The sequence below is a fragment of the Pongo abelii genome, chromosome 9 (genome assembly GCF_028885655.2).
Source record: "Pongo abelii isolate AG06213 chromosome 9, NHGRI_mPonAbe1-v2.0_pri, whole genome shotgun sequence".
Taxonomy (NCBI): domain Eukaryota; kingdom Metazoa; phylum Chordata; class Mammalia; order Primates; family Hominidae; genus Pongo; species Pongo abelii.
The window spans coordinates 68,531,761-68,551,215 of NC_071994.2; the positions used below are offsets into that span (position 1 = coordinate 68,531,761).

The following is a 19,455-nucleotide window of genomic DNA, read 5'->3' on the forward strand; positions in this document are numbered from 1 at the left end:
TGTTTGACCAGGGTCTGTGTGTGTGAGCCCCTTTCCCTAGATGGGGAAGAATGATGATAGGCATCTCTTACGCTTATTTGTTGTTGACTCAGAGCCTTCTGAACTAGATGGCTTAAAGAAAAATGGGATTTTGACAACCAGAATTTACGGGCCAGGCATTGGACCTTCTGCTAATATCCTTTTCTAATTCTTTTTTATTTTTATTTTTTTTTGAGACACAGTCTCTGTCACCCAGGCTGGAGTGCAATGGCACGATCTCAGCTCACTGCAACCTCTGCCTCCCGGGTTCAAGCGATTCTCCTGCCTCAGCCTCCAGAGTAGCTGGGATTACAGGCACCCACCACCACGCGCAGCTAATTTTTGTATTTTTAGTAGAGACGGGGCTTCACCATGTTGGTCAGGCTGGTCTTGAACTCCTGACCTCCCAAAGTGCTGGAATTACAGGCGTGAGCCACCATGCCCGGCCCCTTTTCTAATTCTTTATCCAGATAGAGTGGGACTGCAGAGGTGTACTTGGGATGGAGGGTGGCTTCCTGCCACAAGATATGACAGAGACCAAAGGACTAATGTGCTCTGGTATCACTTCTAGAGCCTCATGCCAACCTCTCCAGACTCTGGGGCCTGCTGCTTATGAAACGCTAGGCAAATTACTTAACCTTTCAGCCTCAGCTTCTTCATCCATAAAATGGAGATAATGGCATCTATTTCATGTAGTTGTAACAAAGATTACACAAGCTAAATACATGCATAGAACCAGCAGAGCCTGGCTATATAGGTGTGCTTTCTTCTCCTACTTCCAAATTTGAGGAAAAAAGGGCTTTCCTCCAAAGGGAAATTGAGCCCTAATGATCTAAGATCTGCAGTTCCAGAGTTACCCTCCACCCTCTACTGCTTCTTTTTTCTTTTCTTTTCTTTTCTTTTTTTTTGAGATTGATTCTTGCTCTATTGCCCAGGCTGGAGTGCAGTGGCGCGATCTTGGCTCACTGCAACCTCTGCCTCCCAGGTTTAAGTGATTCTCATGCCCCAGCCTCCTTAGTAGGATTACAGGCACCTGCCTTCATGCCCAGCTAATTTTTGTATTTTTAGTAGAGACGGGGTTTCACCATGTTGGCCAGGCTGGTCTCAAACTCCTGACCTCAAGTGATCCACCCACCTCGGCCTCCCAAAGTGCTGGGATTCCAGGCTTGAGCCACCGCACCTGGCCTCTCTACTGCTTCTTAATAACTTTGCTCTGTGGATCTAATGTTCCCAAATCTGCTGAGTTCTGTGTCCTGCCTGCTATATTAAACTTTTTAATGAAGTATATCATACAACATGAATGTATATATGTATCCAAGTCAACAAATTTTTACAACTGAACCCATGTAACCAACACTCAGATCAAGAAACAGACTATTATCAATATCCCAGAATCTCCCTCTAGTCTTCCTATGGGTAACCACTCTCCTGACTTCTAATAGCATTGATTTATTTTTGGGTTTTATTGTTTTCTATAAATAGGCTCATCTAGTATGTATTCTTGGTTTCTGGCTCTTTTATTCAGAATAATGGAGAGATTTATCCATGTTGTGTGTAGCTGTAGATGTTCATTCTCATTGCTGTATAGTAATCGTTATGTAAAATACCAAAATTTACCTTCTCTTCTTCTGATTATGAGCATTTGAGTTTTTAGTTTATAGCCATTATGAATAGTGTTGTTATGCACATTCTGGTACTTGTCTTTTAGTATGCATGTGTATGCATTTCTGATGGGTATAAAACTAAGAAAGGAATTGCTAGGTCATGGGTTATACCTATATTTAGCTTTAGTATATAATACCCAACATTATTCCAAAGTGGTAGTATTGATTTACACTTGCTCTGTCAGTGTTTGAGAATTCCAGTTGCTTCACATCCTTGCCAACAGTAGGTATTTTCTTTTTCATTTTATCCATTCCAGTGGGTATGTTCATGGGTATCACATCTCAGTTATAATTTGCATTTTGTTGATGACTAATAAAATTGGATACCTTTTCATATATCTCTTCACTGTTTGGGTATCCTTTCTGGTGAAGTAGCTATTCTACTCTTGCGCCATTTTTCTTTTGAGATTTTTTTATTTATTTGTAGAAGTTCCTCATACATTCTGGATATGAGTTCTTGGTTGGATGGTCTACTGAGTACATTGTCTTATACTCTGTTGGTTTGCTTTTCACGCTCTGTATGGCATTTGTTAAATGAACAAAGTTCTTATTTAATGTAGTCTAATTTGTCAGTGTTTTTCATTATGGTTATCACTTTTTGTTTCCTTCTAAGAAATCTCTACTTGCTCCAAGATCTCCTTGGCATTTGCTCATGGTTTTTCTTCTACTTGTTTTTTCTTCTGCCTTCTTTTATCTCTTCCAATCCTGCAAGACTCAGCCCAGCTAGAAATCCTCCCCAGCATCCATCCTTCTGCCTGATTAGATGCCTTTCTCCTCTCTCCCAGAGCTCTGTGTTCATACTTTTATCACAGCTCTTGTTACATTGTACCAGAATCTTTACTTATCCATCTCAGACAGGGTGGGGAGCTGCTCAAGGGCAAGGACCAGAGCATGGCACAGCAGCATGGGGGCCTGGCTGGAAAGATCCCCTCAAGGGTTCCAGTAAATAAGTAAATGAAATGCCCTCACCTATCTCTCTTTCTTTAGTTCTCCTACACTACTTCCCAACCTTTCTTAACCTGCATCCTCTTTTAATGAACATAAAGATCTTTCACACTCTGGGGGTGTGCTCCAGATTGAGAGTTAACTACATTACAGTGTTTCAGGGAGGGCTGATCAGCAGTGTCCAAAACAGTAGACATCAGGAAAGGAAGGTGCTGGAATTCATTAAGCCCAGAGAAAGTACCTTTGCACTGTATAATAGGAAAGCCATTATAATCTTTTCTTTTCTTTTTTTTTGAGATGCAGTTTCGCTCTTGTTGCCCAGGCTGGAGTGTAATGGCGTGATCTTGGCTCACCGCAACCTCTGCCTCCCGGGTTCAAGTGATTCTCCTGCCTCAGCCTCCCGAGTAGTTAGGATTACAGGCATGCGCCACCACGCCTGGCTAATTTTGTATTTTTAGTAGAGATGAGATTTCTCCATGTTGGTCAGGCTGGTCTCAAACTCCCAACCTCAGGTGATCCACCCGCCTCGGCCTCCCAAAGTGCTAGGATTACAGGCATGAGCCACTGGGCCTAGTCTTATAAGCTTTTCAGAGAGCAATTTTAGTTGAGTTCTTGGGCTGAAGCTACTCCTGCCCAGAATCGTTTGGGTTTTCACAGGGGGAGGCCCCCTTTTGAATTTTCTGAGTGGTTGTGGTTGCTGTAAGTGGGTCAGACCCTTCACTGGGAAGGCCAGAGGGAACTAGAGATGGGCCTGGACTGTGGAGCCCAACTGCTGTTCACCCTATCTAGGGAGGGCAGTTCTACTTACAGGGTACAGCAGGTGTGAAGGCCCTGGGGTAGGAACACTCCTGGTGTGTTTGAGCACATGGTAAGCAGACAGTGTGGCTGGAGTGGAGAGAGTGAAGGAGAAAGAGTAGTTGAAATGGGGCCAGAGATATAAAAGGGACCCAGACGATGGAGGGCCTTATAAGTCATTGTAAAGATTTTGGTTTTTAATTTGAGTAAAGGGAGCTATGGTTTTCAGAGTTTTGAATAGATGGGGTGACAGGAGCCATGATGCTGGTGGGGAGTACATGTGATGGGTGTAGCTCATTGAGGATCTGTTCTTGGTGAAATCGGAAGCAGAGGCAGCTAAAAGAGTGAGGATGAGGGAGGAGGTGTTGAAGTTGAGAGCTGGAGGGAAGGCTAAACCCCAGCCCGGAGACTTCCAGTACCACTGGGCTCTGAGTACCCACTGTTCTTTGTAGATGGCTTCTCATTGGTCTTTGTGTTCTCATTATAGAGGTGTAGTCGTCTCCCTAAGCTATCTGTGGTAAAACGGAGGTATTAGGATTTTGCCCAGTCCCTTTAGCCTTTATTATTTTCTAGTCTTACTCGGAGAAGGTGCAGCTTGTGGATGATAAATTTCTTCTAGAGAAGAGGAAGCAGCTTGCCATCAGTCAGGTTGAGGTCAGCTAGACCAGAGAGCATGGGAAGGGTGAGAAGGAGGTCAGGACTTAAGGGTCAGGAAGAAGTTGACACTTGAACTGGATATTTAAGAAAGAATGGGGGGCAAGGGACACTGAAAATCAAAGGAATTGGTTGAACAAAAGCTTGGCGGCATGAACATTCCTGGCATGTGCAGGAAATGTCATCCAGTGAGATGTGGCTGGCCAGAGTGAAGGTGCTGCTCTGAGATAGGACTGTGGCCTCTGGATCATCGAAATTGCAGGACCCACCATGTTCTCCTTGCCAGAGCGAAAGAGGGCAGTGGTTGGTCCCCAGGAGCAGGGTTTTTTATGGATCAGGCTTCCAATCTGCCTTCTTTTTCCAAGTGGTGACAAGACATTGGGCAGAGTAGGTGCCATAGTCTTGACAGAGCTAGGATAAGCCACTTGCTGAGAGGCTGAGTTTCCAGAATGGCAGAAACAGCCATGTCTAGGTTTTTAAAATATGTGAGAAACAACCAGATTTCCTTTGGCCTGAAATTGCCTAACAAGCCCTCACTCCAATTCAGGCTTTCAGGAAGTGTTTAAACTCAGCTTTAAACCTCTGCAGGATCTGCACTGAAGTGGAGAAGGACCATCTGGCAGGAAAAGGGATTGAAAAATGGTTGAGGTTGAAAAAGCAGACTTAAAGGGCTTTCTTTGAGGAGGAGGGTTGGGAAAGAGGATGTGGGAATGATAAGTGGACAGTGAAGAGATGGAAAAAGTTCTTACTTTTTTTTCTGATTATTATGCAACAACAAAAAATTGTCTTTTCTGTGGCTGATTGAGGGAGATTTCAGCCTCACGGGGACCTGTAAAAACACCCACCTATCCTCTGACCTCCCAGCAAAACAAATGTTGGTTCCTCTCCACTTGACCAGGCTCACTATCCCCACTACATTTTTACTTGAAGGACTTTCTGGACCTGGGGCTGGAATGGAGAAGATCTAAGATTTACAATGTGTGTAGAAGTAGTGAAGGAGAAAAGGGTTTACAGTTTTGTAGGGAATGGGACAGTCTTGAGAAAATCCTTCCTGGTCCCCCCCTCCCCTCCCCTCCCCTCCCCTCCCGTCCCCTCCCCTCCCCTCCCCTCCCCTCCCCACATCCCCTCCCCACCTCCCCTCTCCACCTCCCCTCCCCACCTCCCCTTCCCACAGGGTCTGACTCTGTCACCCAGGCTGGAGTGCAGTGGCATGATTATAGCTCACTGCAGCCTTGGACTTCTGGGCTCAAGTGATCCTCCCACCTCAGGCTCCCAAGTAGCTGGGGCTACAGGTGTGCATCACCACATCCTGCTAATTTTTTATTTTTAGTAAAGACAGGGTCTCGCTCTGTTGCCTAGGCTGGTCTCAAACTCCTGGGCTCAAACAATCCTCCTGCCTCTGCCTCCCAAAGTGCTGGGATTACAGGTGAAAGCTCACATTTTTGAGAATCTTGGTTTGGGTACTTACAAGGAACTTAATCTAAGGTTACTGAAGCTTGCAGCAGCTCTGGGTTGTGTGGGCAGGTGGGGGGAAGGGAGGTATGGCAGGGAGAGAATGGAGGCAGCACTGAGAAGATAGAAGGAAAGGGGCCATAGCTTTTTCTCAAGTTCTTTCTTAGTATGTTTCTAGGAGCCCTTTTATCCCTTTGAGAACCAGGCAAGTGGTCGATCAGTCGGGAGGTTAGGCAGAGAGGGGCTGTGCCTTTTGCTTATAGCATTGGTGGGCTTAGCTCTTTCTAGGATGCAGGGGAGCTTTTCCACAGGAATTTAGCAGGGGGCCTCACTGCTTCAGGAAGAACAGGGGCTGATGGGAGGATCCAGAAGATACAAGTGCTGAGGGTGAGGTTGAAGTCCCATGCGGGGAAGGATCATCCTGATTTAGTTGCATTTGTTAAGCTCCTTAGAATCTGAGGGCCAGTATTGGTTGCTGAGACCCTTGGCAGCCCTCCTCTGGGGAGCTGCCAGTCTGTTCCTCATGTCCTTAGCCAGGGCCCATGGATGAGGAGAGGTGCAGGAAGGAGTTGGCAAGAAGGTAAAGGGGGTCTGAGGAGATGTTTGCTGGGCAGGATGAGTAGGCAGGTTGGTCCCAGGGCAATCAGGCCACAGCTGGACACTGTTGGGTCACTATACTGTCACTGTACTGCTGGCCCTCTCCTGGCTCTCACCATGTTCTCGGAACACACACAAGAGCTCTGTTCCCGTTCCCACCTTCTCTGTCCCTTTAGGCTACTGCCTAAACTTTGACTTCCACGTAAGCAGAATTGCTTAGGAGAGTAGTGGAACATAGATGTAGCAGAAATTCTCTCTTGTGGTTGAGAGGTTTCCTATTTTCGGGCATCTTGACTTCTTACCTCAGCTATAAAGCAGAGTGCTGGGCAATGTTTACGTTTCCTCTCAGTGGTGACATTAACCTCAGCAGAATGGGAGACTTTCCTCCAAATGCATTTCTTCCTCTTCACTCAGGGCTTAGCTGTCTCCTGCTTCAAGAGCAAGGCATACTGTCACATCCACAGTTATGCCTGCAGAAAAGTATCAGACAAACATTTAGAAATGTCACCTAAACAAGGACAGATAGGTTTTTTGCTCTAGGATAGGAAGGTCCATTCTTAGAGGTGGGGCACCCCTCAGAAAGAGCTCCCTTCAGAGACTGACCTCTCTTCGGTCCCTTCTTGGACCTTTGAGAGAGCCTCTGTGGATCAGGTGATGGGATCGGGTCAGAGGGAGAAGGAGCACTCAGGATGTTCGAGAGTTGCCTGGTGAAGGCTGGACTGAGCAAAAGCTGTCAGCCTTCCAGGAGGTCTTTCTTCCTGTGGCAGTGAGGGGAATTGGTGGGGGTTTCAAGCAGCCAGGAGGCTGTGCCCTGCACTGCTCCTGCCCAGCTGTCCAGGAGGTTTTGTGTGGCTGTTGCCAATGCCGTGCCTCCTAACCCTTCCTGCTGGGACACAGGCTAGAGAGCTGCGACACTTACCTGCTGGTTGGGAGATCAGGTTGGCGCTGAGTGGACCAGGTGGAGGCCATGGATGAGGAGGCACAGTGCTGCGGTGGAGGGAGCCGCTGCATCTAACTGGGCCACTTGTGCTCAGCTCTGGCCCACTGTTGTCATACAGGAGTGCACACAGTGATGGTAAATTTTCTCATTTTTCAAAAGAAGCTAGAATCTGAATTTTTCTTTCTATTCACCTGCTTTCTTAAGCTTGACAACTAATTCAAATTATTTAAAAGGAAGGCCAAATGGGATGTGTTTTTGCTTCTGCAGACCACCAGTGTATGACTTCTGATATAAACTCTTTTTCCCAGGAGTTTAGAAATGAGGAGAAAGCAAGCAAAGGGATCAGGGTGGGTGGCAGGAAGAGTAATTTCAAAATACAGGAAGACGGAGCATACCTGGAGACTGAGGAAATGGCTTAGATGAGCCATTGGTAATGCTTTCACTGGATCCCGTGGTGTGCGCGTTCCTTTGTGGTTGAGGGCCAGTGGTTCTCTGTGTGGTGGAAGAAGCTAATGGGATGGGGGGAGGAGGAAGAGGGGCTGAGTGCCCATCTTTTAGTTGCACATAGCTAGGCAGATTCTTGGGAAGATGGTGAGTCGTGACCCCACTAAGTCCCTAGAGAAGATGCTGTGGGACACAAGTTTTTGCACTTGAGAGCATATAAGCTTGGTTTAAAGTGCTTACTAAAATGCAGATTCCTAGGCCCCATCCCCACAGATTCCTGTTCAGTAGATGGGGCCTGGGACTCTGCATTTTAAAGCACCCCATGAATGTTAAAGAAAATAAGTGGACAATGGAGTGAGACAGAGCTGGATCTACATTCCTGCTCTGTTCCTTCACTAGGTGAGTGATCTTGGTCCAGTCATTTAATTTCTCTGAATTTAAATTTCCTAATCAGAAAAAAGGAGACTGTATTATCACTACCTTGTAGAATGGTGAGAACTAAATTAGAAGACAGTTGGAGGCAGTACAGGGTCCTGGCCCAGAGCTGGTGCAGCCACCTGGGCATATATCCCTTGCTTTTCCTTAGGTCCCCTTACTGTGGGTAACAGATTAAGGCTTAATCCAAATGTCACCTTCTGATGAGGCCTTCCTGAAGTCCACTTTTTACTTTCTTGTCTCCCTTCACAGTTAGCTTCTCCAGGGCAGGGACTGTGTCTTCCATGTTACTATCCTAGCACCTTGCACAGTGCCTCACATAGGGTCAGTGAATGGAATGATAGTACTAGGGAGTCTGAAAGATGACTCAGACTTGGGAATGGAGAGGTTGTCTTCCAAATACCTAGGGAAGTGTGATCTGGAAGAACAAACGTTTTTTAAGCTTCTATTGCGAGACAGGGCAATCGTGGGAGGTAGGTCATGTTGCTATTATGGCTGTTATAGTGACAAAGTGAGTCTTTGACACTCACTGAGCAAGGTCACATAACTAGCGGTTGTCAGAGGCAGGGCTGGACTCAAGGCAGGTGTTTTTCCCACTGCCCCTCGGGGCCTGCGACTGTGCCTCTTTGTCTGGATGCAGTTTGTAGAAAAGTTTCAGAGGTACCTTATTCCATTCCTTTCTCTGGATTGTAACTCTTCAGATAGTTGTCTATAATTTGTCAGAGCTGTGTTTTTGAGGAACTTTGGATAGATGGTATATGCTAATTGAACAGTTTCCTTTTCTAAACATGCAGTTTCTGCCTAGACTTTGCCATTGAGGGCCTGGGAACTAGCAAAGAAGTCTCTCATCATGCTTGAGTCTCTGCTCCATTCCCATGGGCATTTCCTCTGCTTTAGGAGCATCTTCTCTCCCTGCAGTCTGACTAGCCAGGATATCAGGCTAAAAGCACAGATGAGGGCCTGGGGCTGCTTGTAGGAGGTGGGGAGAAATGGTGTAGCCCGGGAAGCCAGAATGCTGAGAGTCCTCAAGCCTGAGCTTCAGGTGTAAAGGATTAACCTGGCCTTCAGCTCCTCAAGTCCCAAATTATTCTCTGATCCTGATAGACCTGGCCCAGAGACAGAAGTTGGTGGGGAGGTTGGTGAGTAGGCATCTGTGTTTCTAACCTAGTGCGCTCTTGTGAGGTTCTCAGCGGTGCCGGCTCAAGATGCCTGAATTCCCAGGCCACTTCTGAGAGTGGCAGCTGCACTCTTGGAGAAATGTGACTAAGGGTCCCTGTCATGGGCCTGGAAGCAATTTTGTTCCTCTTCTTTCTTGGTTACATCTTCACAGGATTTTTCTTCTTAGCCACCCAGATGTCAGAGTCAACTACATTTCTCTTTCTTAGTAGGTTGGCTCTGTGTTCTCATATACAACTGCATGATAGCATTTCAGAGCAGTGAGTCTACCCTCCTAAAAGCAGAAATTCAGGGAAAGAAAGAATATGTTTTTCATCATGTTCTTTTAACATGTTTCAGTTTCTGGTCATGCCACAAATCTTTTACCTTTTCTCCAAGGGCCTGCCCTGGAACTGATAGAGCAGGTCAAGTGTTGTTTTCATGGATGGTGATAGTTATTGTGACCATTGCTACAGTTGAAAACTGATGCTTAGCAAGTTGATTCCTATAGCACTGTGCTTCCTGAGGACCCTGAAAACTGGCCTGAGAAAACGTCCGGAGGTTGCCTTTTCTCTCCCTTCTCTGTTGTACATATAGCAATATGATATGCCAAGCACTTTACTTGGCACTGGGCTGGTACAGGTAGAGAGTATCTCACTAGAGCCAGTATGCATAGATGCCCTGGGGGCAAGATTGACTTTATCATCACCATCACTAATGTTATGCTATTCATATAGACTTAAATTTATAGGGCCAAGCATGGTGGCTCATGCCTGTAATCTCAGCACTTTGGGAGGCTGAGGTGGGAGGATCACTTGAGACCAGCGGTTCGAGACCAGCCTGGGCAACATAAAGAAACCCCATCTCTACCAAAAAGAAAAAAGTTAGCTGGACCAACTCCATTTTATGAAGGGTAAAAGTGACGCTGAGAGTTGGTTTCCTTTTTCCAGAAGCATCTGCCGTATTCACCTTGGAGGGATGTTTCATTGCGTCACCATCAGCTAATCATCCCCTGCCTACTGGCTGCTTCCTCTCTTTCCAGTTACCATACCACTCCCTATCACCATCACTAAAACCACAACCCTGAGAGCTTATGTGAAGTTAAAATTAGAGCTAGTATATTTCATCTTGAGATTAGGAAAGAAGTATAAATGGTATCAAGAATTAGGACTTGACTTATTTTTATCATCAAAACCAATCACTTATTTGCACCAAGGTAATAAGTAAGATGGTCTCCAGGATTAAGGTCATCAGTGGCCATAAATAAATATGCTTAACTTTCACGTCCAGATATACTTCATTTTGGCCAATGTGATGGAGGATGCCAATCAGAGGGAGAGAACTACTGTTTGTGAACTGTTCAACTTCCGTGATGGTGGTGTTTGCCTAGGCTGAGGTGCACCTTGACATTGGAAATGTGCTTGAAGTGTCGTTTGTGTTGTCGCTCACACCCACTCTCCAAGGCACCTAAAAAGATTTATTTAGCTCTTAAGTTTTAACGTCTATATTGAGATGTAATTAACATGCTGTAAAATTCATTGATATAATGTAATGGTTTTTAATATATTCACAAGAGTTGTACAACCATTACCACTATCTAATTCTAGAACATTTTTGTCATCCCAAAAAGAAACCCCATACTCCTATCAGCCGTGTCCCATTCTGCCACCCTCAACCAGTGCTAGGCAGCTCCTAGTTTACTTTCTGTCTCTATAGGTTTGCCTGTTCTGGACATTTCACAAAAGTAGAATCAAGGTTTATTCATGTTGTAGAATGTATCAGTACTTTACTCCTTTTTATGTCTGAATAATATTCCATTGTGTTGATATATACCACATTTTGTTTATCATCAGTTGATGGACATTTGGGTTAGTTCCACTTTTTGGCTACTATGAGTAATTCTGTTATGAACATTTATGTACAAGTGATTGTGTGGACATATATTTTCATTTCTTCTGAACAGATACCTAGGAGTGGGTCATCCTGGTTTATTTGGTAACTCTGAGTATAACTTTTTGAGGAACTACCAAATTGTTTTCCAGAGTGGCTGTGCCATTTTACATTTCTACCAGCAAGGAATGAAAGTTCCAATTTCTCTACAATCTCACTAGCATTTGTTTTTATCTGTCTTTTTTTGTAATAGAAATCCTAGTGGATGTGAAGTAATATCTCATGTGGTTTTGATTTGTATTTCCCTAATGACTAATGATATTGAGCATTGTTTCATATGCTTATTGGCCAAGTTTATATCTTTGGAGAATTTCTGTTCCAAATCATTTGTCTAATTTTTAATTGCGTTACTTTTTTATTATTGAGTTGAAAGAATTCTTTATATATTCTGGATACAAGTTTCTTAGCAGATACATGATTTGCAAAAAATTTCTCCCATTATTTAGGCTGTCTTTTCACTTTCTTGATGGTATTGCTTACAGCACAACAGTTCTTTACTTTGACATAATACAATTCATGTCCTTTTTCGTGTGTGTGTGTGTGTGTGTGTGTGTGTGTGTGTGTGTGTGTGTGCTTTTGGTGTTATGTCTAAGAAACCATTGTCTAATCCAATGTCATAAAGATTTACTTCTGTTTTCTTCCAGCTTTGCTTTTGTAATTGCAGCTCTTACATTTAGGGCCATACTACATTTTTTACTTTATTTTTAAATATGTTATGAGGTGGGGCCCTACTTTATTCTTTTGTATATGGATATCCAGTTTTCTCAGCAGTTTGTTGAAAAGACTCTTCTTTCCCCATGAATTGTCTTGGCATCCTTATTGAAAATCTGTTGACCATAAATGTAAGGGATTATTTCTGGACTCTGGATTCTGTTGTATTGATCTCTATTTCTGTTCTTATGTCAGTACTGCACTGTCTTGGTTAATTTTTAGTATTTTTTTTTAATTGGCAACTCAGAGTCTTCTAACTTTGTTCGTCTTTTTCAAGATTGTTTTGGCTGTCCTGTATCCTTTGCATTTCCATAAAATTTTAGGATCAGCTTGTCAATTTCTGAAAAGAAGCTAGCTGGGATTTTGATGGGTATTCTGTTGAGTCTGTAAATCAATTTAGGGAGAATTGCCATCTTAACAATATTAAATTTTCTGATCCATGAATATGGTATGTCTTTTCATTTTTTATGTCTTTAATTTCTTTCAATGATGTTTTATAATTTACAGTATACATGTCTTGCATTCCTTTTATTTCTAAGTGATTTATTATTTTTGCTGCTATTGTTAATAGAATTATTTTCTTAATTTCATTTTCAGATTGTTCATTGTTAGTATATAGAAATAAAATTAATTTTTTTTTCTGTTTGGAGGCAGAGTCTTGCTCTGTTACCCAGGCTGGAGTGCAGTGGTGCAATCTTGGCTTACTGCAACCTCTGCCTCCCAGGTTCAAGTTACTTTCATGCCTCAGCCTCCTGAGTAACTGGGATTACAGGCATGCACCACCACACTTGGCTAATTTTTGTATCTTTAGTAGAGATGAGGTTTTGCCATGTTGGCCAAGCTGGTCTTGAACTCCTGGGCTCAAGGGATCTGCCTGCCTTGGCTTCTCAAAGTGCTGGAATTACAAGTGTGAGCCACCACGCCTGGCCCAAAATTGATCTTTAATATTGATTTTGTATCCTGCACACTTACTTGAACTCACTCAGCAGTTTAATAGGTTTTTTAGTGGAATACTTAGGATTTTCTACATACAAAATCATGCCATTTGCAAATGGAGATAATTTTACTTCCTTCTTTCCAACCCAAATGTACCCTTAAATTTTAATCTTCATATTCCTTTTATTACTTGGCATAAAATAGTGTTCCTGAAAGGATAGTGCATTTACTATTGTGATATATTAGCTAAGAATATATGGTACATGAACAGACATTTTTTACTTTTAAATATTTAAATACCTTAATGTATATTACTTTTATTTTAATGGGTATTAGAAAAAATGATTAGCACTTCTAGTTCTCAATTTCATGATGTGTACTCAAATGTTACTTTATCGTAATGGTTTTCCCTGAACATCTTATTTAAAATAAGATACCCTCTTCACCACTCTCTTTCCCTCTACCTTGCTTAAGTTTCTTTTTCCTCTCTTTTTTTTTTTTTTTTTTTTGAGACAGAATCTTGCCCTGTCACCCAGGCTGGAGTGCAGTGGTGCAATCTTGGCTCACTGCAACCTCCTCCTCCCAGGTTCAAGAAATTCTCCTGCCTCAGCCTCCCAAGTAGCTGAGATTACAGCTGCCTGCCACCACACCTGGCTGATTTTTGTATTTTTAGTAGAGGAGGGGTTTCACCATGTTGCCCAGGCTCGTCTGAACTCCTGACCTCAAGTGAACTGCCTGCCTTGGCCTCCCAAAGTGCTGGGATTACAGGCGTGAGCCACCATGCCCGGCTCGACCTTGCTTAATTTTTTTTCATTCCACTTACCATCACCTTACATATTATACGCGAAGGTACACTTATTGTCACACACTTGATAATTCATGTGTGCTCATGGTCTGTTTTTCCCCACTGGGATGTAAGCTGCATGAGGTCAGAGACTTTGTATTACTCTTTGCTGGATCACATTTGCCTTGGACATGGGTGCTCAGTAAATATTTGTTGAATGAATAGTTTATTGTTTAGAATGAGGTTACTTTTTTCTTTTTAAGAAAAGGAAGTCAGTTTCAAGTATATTCAAGAAAAATACCGAATAAATAGTATATCAGGAGGTATGCAAATATGGCAAAAACCATGGACTGTATAGAATGATAGAAGTTTAAGGAAACTCTTAAGGAATGAGGAGAGATGAATGGAGATGGAGTTTCTTGGGCTTCTTTTTTTTCTTTTTGTTTATTTTGTTTTCTGTGAAATTGTGTCCGGAATTGGTGGGTTCTTGGTCTCACTGACTTAAAGAATGAAGCCGTGGACCCTCGCGGTGAGTGTTACAGTTCTTAAAGGCGGCGTGTCCGGAGTTTGTTCCTTCTGATGTTCGGATGTGTTCGGAGTTTTTTCCTTCTGGTGGATTCGTGGTCTCGCTGGTTCAGGAGTGAAGCTGCAGACCTTTGCGGTGAGTGTTATAGCTCATAAAGGCAGTGTGGACCCAAAGAGTGAGGAGCAGCAAGATTTATTGCAAAGAGCGAAAGAACAAAGCTTCCACACTGTGGAAGGGGACCTGAGCGGGTTGCCACTGCTGGCTTGGGCAGCCTGCTTTTATTTCCTTATCTGGCCCCACCCACATCCTCCTGATTGGTCCATTTTATGGAGAGTCGATTGGTCTGTTTTACAAAGAGCTGATTGGTCCGTTTTGACAGGGTGCTGATTGGTGCATTTACAAACCCTGAGCTAGACACAAAAGTTCTCCACCTCCCCACTAGATTAGCTAGATACAGAGTGTCGACTGATGTATTTACAAACCCAGAGCTAGACACAGAGTGCTGATTGGTGCATTTACAAACCTTGAGCTAGATACAGTGTACTGATTGGTGTATTTACAATCCCTTAGCTAGACATAAAGATTCTCCAAGTCCCCAGCAGATTAGCTAGATACAGAGTGCCGACTGGTGCATCCACAAACCCTGAGCTAGACACAGGGTGCTGATTGGTGTGTTCACAAACCTTGAGCTAGATACAGAGTGCTGATTGGTGCACTCACAATCAAATTAGCTCACACTCTTCCCTATTCCAGGCCAGGGGTTTCTTGGGGGCTCTTAAGCTGTAACACATGGAGTTAAACATTAAGTGGGAAAGCAGTTTCTACCACCTGCCACAGACACCCTCTTGGCACTTTTGGAGGTCATCTGGAAGATGTTGAAGGTGCTTTTGGCTGCCTATAGAAACTTGGCTTACCGGCATTGTCGTCTTTGCAGGGCTCTGGGTTTGCAGAGAGCCGAAATGACCATGACTGCCAACAAGAATTCCAGCATCACCCACGGAGCTGGAGGCACTAAGGCCCCTCGGGGGACTCTGAGCAGGTGGGTAAGGGAGCACTTGTGGGAGGTGGCATCAAGGGACCTAGGTCCTCGGTGGGATCCCTCCAAAATGTAAATAGTCATCATCTTGACTGACAGTCATCCAGGTGACTGGTCTAGGCCAGCTCATGCTGACCATTAGGCAGAAGATATTTTCTAGTTCTATAAGTTTCCATGTGACATAGCAAACAGTAACCCTAAAACAAGCTTTGCTTTGTGTCTAGCATTCCAAGGATAGGGCCAGCAAGAAGCAACTGATGTTCTTCTGGCTGTAACCTTTTCCCATGGTGGGGAGAGCTTGGGGCCTGTGCCTGAGCTAAGCTGCACTGTAGTGAGGGAGGCTGACCACATTGGGCTAAGGGTAGAGAGGCAGTTATGCATATTAGCACAAACTCCAAGCAGCAGCCTGGGCATTGTAAGAGTTCAGAGAAACCGTGGATTTTGGAATCATGGATTTGGTTCAAATCCAGGTTCTAACCACTTACCAAATAGTGAGCTCTCAGAACGTTTCCCTGTGCCCTATAAAATCTTCATTATTTCATCTATAAAATAATAATAGTAGTTATCTTACAGAGTTTCTGTGAGGACTAAATGAGATAATATATGTCAGTGCTTAGCATTATGGCTGACATAAAGCTACTCAATAAATTCTAACCCCCTTTTGAGGATGAGATCAAAGCTTCCAGAACTCACAGATGCACAGATAGATGCACAGTACTCTCACCAGGGCTTCTCTGGTCTTGGCCAAGGCTGGACACTGATATCTTAAAAGAACCTTTAGTCTTTTTTATTGAAGCTGTGTACCTTTCATAGCCCTTTCTGCTGAATGTCAGGTGGAAAAATTTGGCTTTTGGGGCCTCTGCCTCTAAGATGGATAGCTATGAGAAGGATGCTCAGCTTTGGTTTGGACAGGGCTAGTTCATTCCTGGATATCTGGCTGTGCAGTGCTAGGCTGAATCCAGTAGGGTCTGGTCAGAGTTGGTGGTAAACATTTGGTTCATTCAGAACTGGAGTCCAGATATAGTTGGTAGAATAGTGCACGGGATGTAGCCCCTGGGGAGTGACTGTCATGAAGGAGGCAGGGGTTCCCCACACCATACATACAGGACTTTGTCCCGATAGAAACAGTCTGGATGGACTATGCCAAACAGGGTTTGATGGACTCTGACTTGTTAAGTACGTAAGATCCTGGGACTTAGCCAAGCAAACTGACTATCCACTTGCAGCAGCAAGACTGATAGGAACACCCCCTGCCCAGGCAATCCCTCTCATTTAGACTGGCTTGGTGGCATACTGGCTTCCCTGTACTGAGTGAGGCTGGGAATGGCAAGGAACAGCTTCTTGGGCAAAGCAGGTGGAGAAACTGACCTCCTCCAGAATGTGTTGGTGTCCAAGGCGGAAACAAGTCAAGGTCTCAGAGTCTTCGTCTCCCATTAGCCTGCTCCTGGGAACCACGTTGCTGGGCTCTTGTCAGCCTAGTGGCATTCTTACCATGATTGAGCTGGCAGATGGGGCTGGAAACTAAGGTTCCAGTTTTTTAGAATATCACACTACTGTAGGAGTGAAACAAATATATGTGATTGTGTCATTTTATTCGTAATTTTAAAGAAATTGTATATTTAGGACCTGACATGGAGATTTACCATTCCCAGCAACCTCAATTCCTTTAAATATTCTTTTTTTTTTCCTTCTAATTTACACCATACAGGAATGGGGTAGAGGGGTGGGAGGGGCAGTATTTACATCAAGTTTCAAAGCAGACGCGAGACTGCTGACAGGTGCTCCAGTTTCTATTTGGAGTAAATGCCTACTTCTAAGTGTTTTCAGAAATTGCTCTTCCTTTTAGCTTCTCAGCATGCTTGCCATCATAACATGCTAGATGGTGTTTGTAAATATCTAAGCCTCAGATGTGCCTTTAAAAAGCACCTTTCCTGCCTCCCTTCTAAGTCTTCTCTTCCTTCCTACCACATTTCCGCTTCTCTCCTTCCTTCCCTCCCTCCCTTCTTTCCTGGGAGGCTGGCTTTTGATGTGAAGTTGCAGGCCTCTGTGGCTAGCGACACCCTTCTCTCAGAGACTACCCCTGGGGTATAGGTATTATTTAGACATTGTGATCTGGTGGTTTCTTTGGCTGCCTTCACCCCTGGCCACATCTGGGTGTGTTCTTTGGGCTAAGGCAGTAAATCACTGGTTCATTTAGGAAGGCATTGTCGGTGAACTCAGAGGATTCTCCTGGGTGCCAGGCTCTGTGCTGGGCACTGGGGGGCAAAGAGGGATGATCCATTCTCTTTCTCCAAGGTATTTACAACTTGGATTGATGATCTTGGCACTGAATTTCTTAGTTTGACCTTTCAATAGGTGTTTGGTAGTAACCTGGGGCCCTTTTATCATTGCCAGCACATGAATCCAAGGAGGAGACTCCTCGGTGTGACCAGAGCTCTAGTTGGGGAGGGGAGGGTGTCGGGGCCTTGGAAAGCTGGGCCTTTGACACTTTGGCTACGTCGAGGACCTCCACATCATCCACATGAAGGCAGAGGAACCCAGTGGTTCTAAGAGGCATTTGTATCCAGCTTTGGGGGAAGAGGGAGGTCTGGTCAAGGAAAACTGGAGGGGGTGGGCAGATGGGACCCTGTGTAACTGTCAAGGTGTGTATTTGAAGGACTGTACCCTTAATTTGTGTAAGACTTCACCTGGTGCTACCACCAGGCCTGTCTGGGTTAAAGACCCTGGATACCAGTCCCTCTGTTTTCACAGGTGTGTTGCTAATTTATTCCCTTCCTTTTCCTTTGCAGCTTAGTCTTGATTTGGCAGGAATGTGTAGGAGGAGGAAATCTAAGCCTTTCATGTGACCGCCTCAGTTTTGTTCTTTGCTGTGTCTTGGTCTCCTGGAGCAGGTTTCCTTGTCTTCGCTTTTGTTGATGAGGCCGAGAGAACATACTGTTCATCCTTACCTGCCAGATACACGCTCCCCACAGGCTGCTCCCACTTCAGCTCACAAGATATGGCTGCATCCCACTCTGGGGGTCAGGGGTGGGATTCTCAAACCTCTTCTGAATTCTAGAGGTCAGCCTTTACTGTGTTGGTGTTGATGACCTGGGGTGGGACTGGAAGCAGGTTGGTAACTTGCAAAAAAGGAAGTATTATGTTTAGAGCTAATTCAGCTGTGTAGATAGGGTGACCTTTGCCACTTACTGCTCTCAGGAGATTTCACTTGTGCAGTAAAACCTGGCAGGCAGCAGGGGCTCTTCTCTGAAGACCTGCTGATTTCCTCCCCAGCTTCTTCACTATGAAACTCCAGCACCTGGGTCATTGCAACTTGGAAATAACAGACTATATCAGCCTTGAGTTTGAGAACTTTGCTTGTGGTGGGAGCTGAAAATCTGAGTGTCTGTGAGAATATAGAATTCTTGAGGGCAAGGACTTTGATGTCTTTCTGTGTGCCTAGAGCCTGGAACAATGCCTGGCACATAGAAGCCATTAGCTATTTGTTGATTAGTCAACTAGATAGATGGGAGAGCAGCCTCTTAAAGCATAGGCTGTTGTACTACTTGAGTCCTTATAGTACCTTCCTAATGGGTCATCTTAGCTTTGGACTCTGTTTTCATCTAGTCTGTAGTTTCTTAGAAAGGCAGAGCTGAAAGGGGGCTTTGTAGCTCATTCAGTCCAACCCATTTGATTTACAGATTGGGAAACTGAGGCACAGAAAAGAGGAGGTACTCCTTAAGGATACAAAACTAGTAGGAAGAGGTACTCAAGCCTGCCTCTCTTCATCCTTCCGTTATTTTATTATCCCAATATATTCCCTTCCTATGAGCACTCCTGGGATCTTCCTGCCCCCAAAGTACTGCTATCCATGATAAAGTCAAACTTAGCCTGGTTTGCAGGGCTTTTCATGATCTGGCCCTGGTCTTTCTTTCTGCCCTAATAGTTCACTGTTCTCTAATGCAAACCTTACATTTCTGCCAATCTGGATGCAATTATTCACTTCTCTCCCAGTGTTTTTCTTGACCACCCAACTAAGACAAATCCCTCCCTCCTCTGCATTCACTCAGAATCTTTGGTTCAAAACGGCCAAATGGCACTCATCATATAGTATCTCATAAAGTGGTTATTTGTGTGGGTCTTATTTCCTCTACTCAGCTGGAACTCTTTGAAGGCCTGATACATTCTCTGTTGGGATGTTGGAGTTGGAAGGGATCTTGAGATATATCTGGCTCAGTAACTTACATTACAAATGAGGAACCTGTAAGCCCACACAGCTAATCGGCAGTGGAGCCCTAATTTCAACTCATATTTGCAGGTTTTTATGCAGAGAGTGGCCTCAGTTTGTGATACAGTGAAATCCAGAGATGTCTTGAGGTTCCATGGCCAATGTAGGCACAGATTTGGACCCTGTGCCTTAGATCAGGGGGAAGC

General features: G+C 44.3%; 1 protein-coding gene across 10 annotated transcripts in view; it reads left to right on the forward strand.

Annotated features, from left to right (window-relative positions):
• Window positions 1-19,455, forward strand: part of DENND2B (DENN domain containing 2B) — a 173,206-nt gene that overhangs the window by 100,806 nt on the left and 52,945 nt on the right. For 8 of the 10 annotated variants that reach the window (XM_054523634.2, XM_063727858.1, XM_054523636.2 and 5 more), the window contains 1 exon segment: window positions 14,941-15,045. The exons of the other annotated variants lie outside the window; for them this stretch is intronic. In XM_054523634.2, the coding sequence (XP_054379609.1) occupies window positions 14,941-15,045 (105 nt within the window). 10 annotated transcript variants of the gene reach the window in all.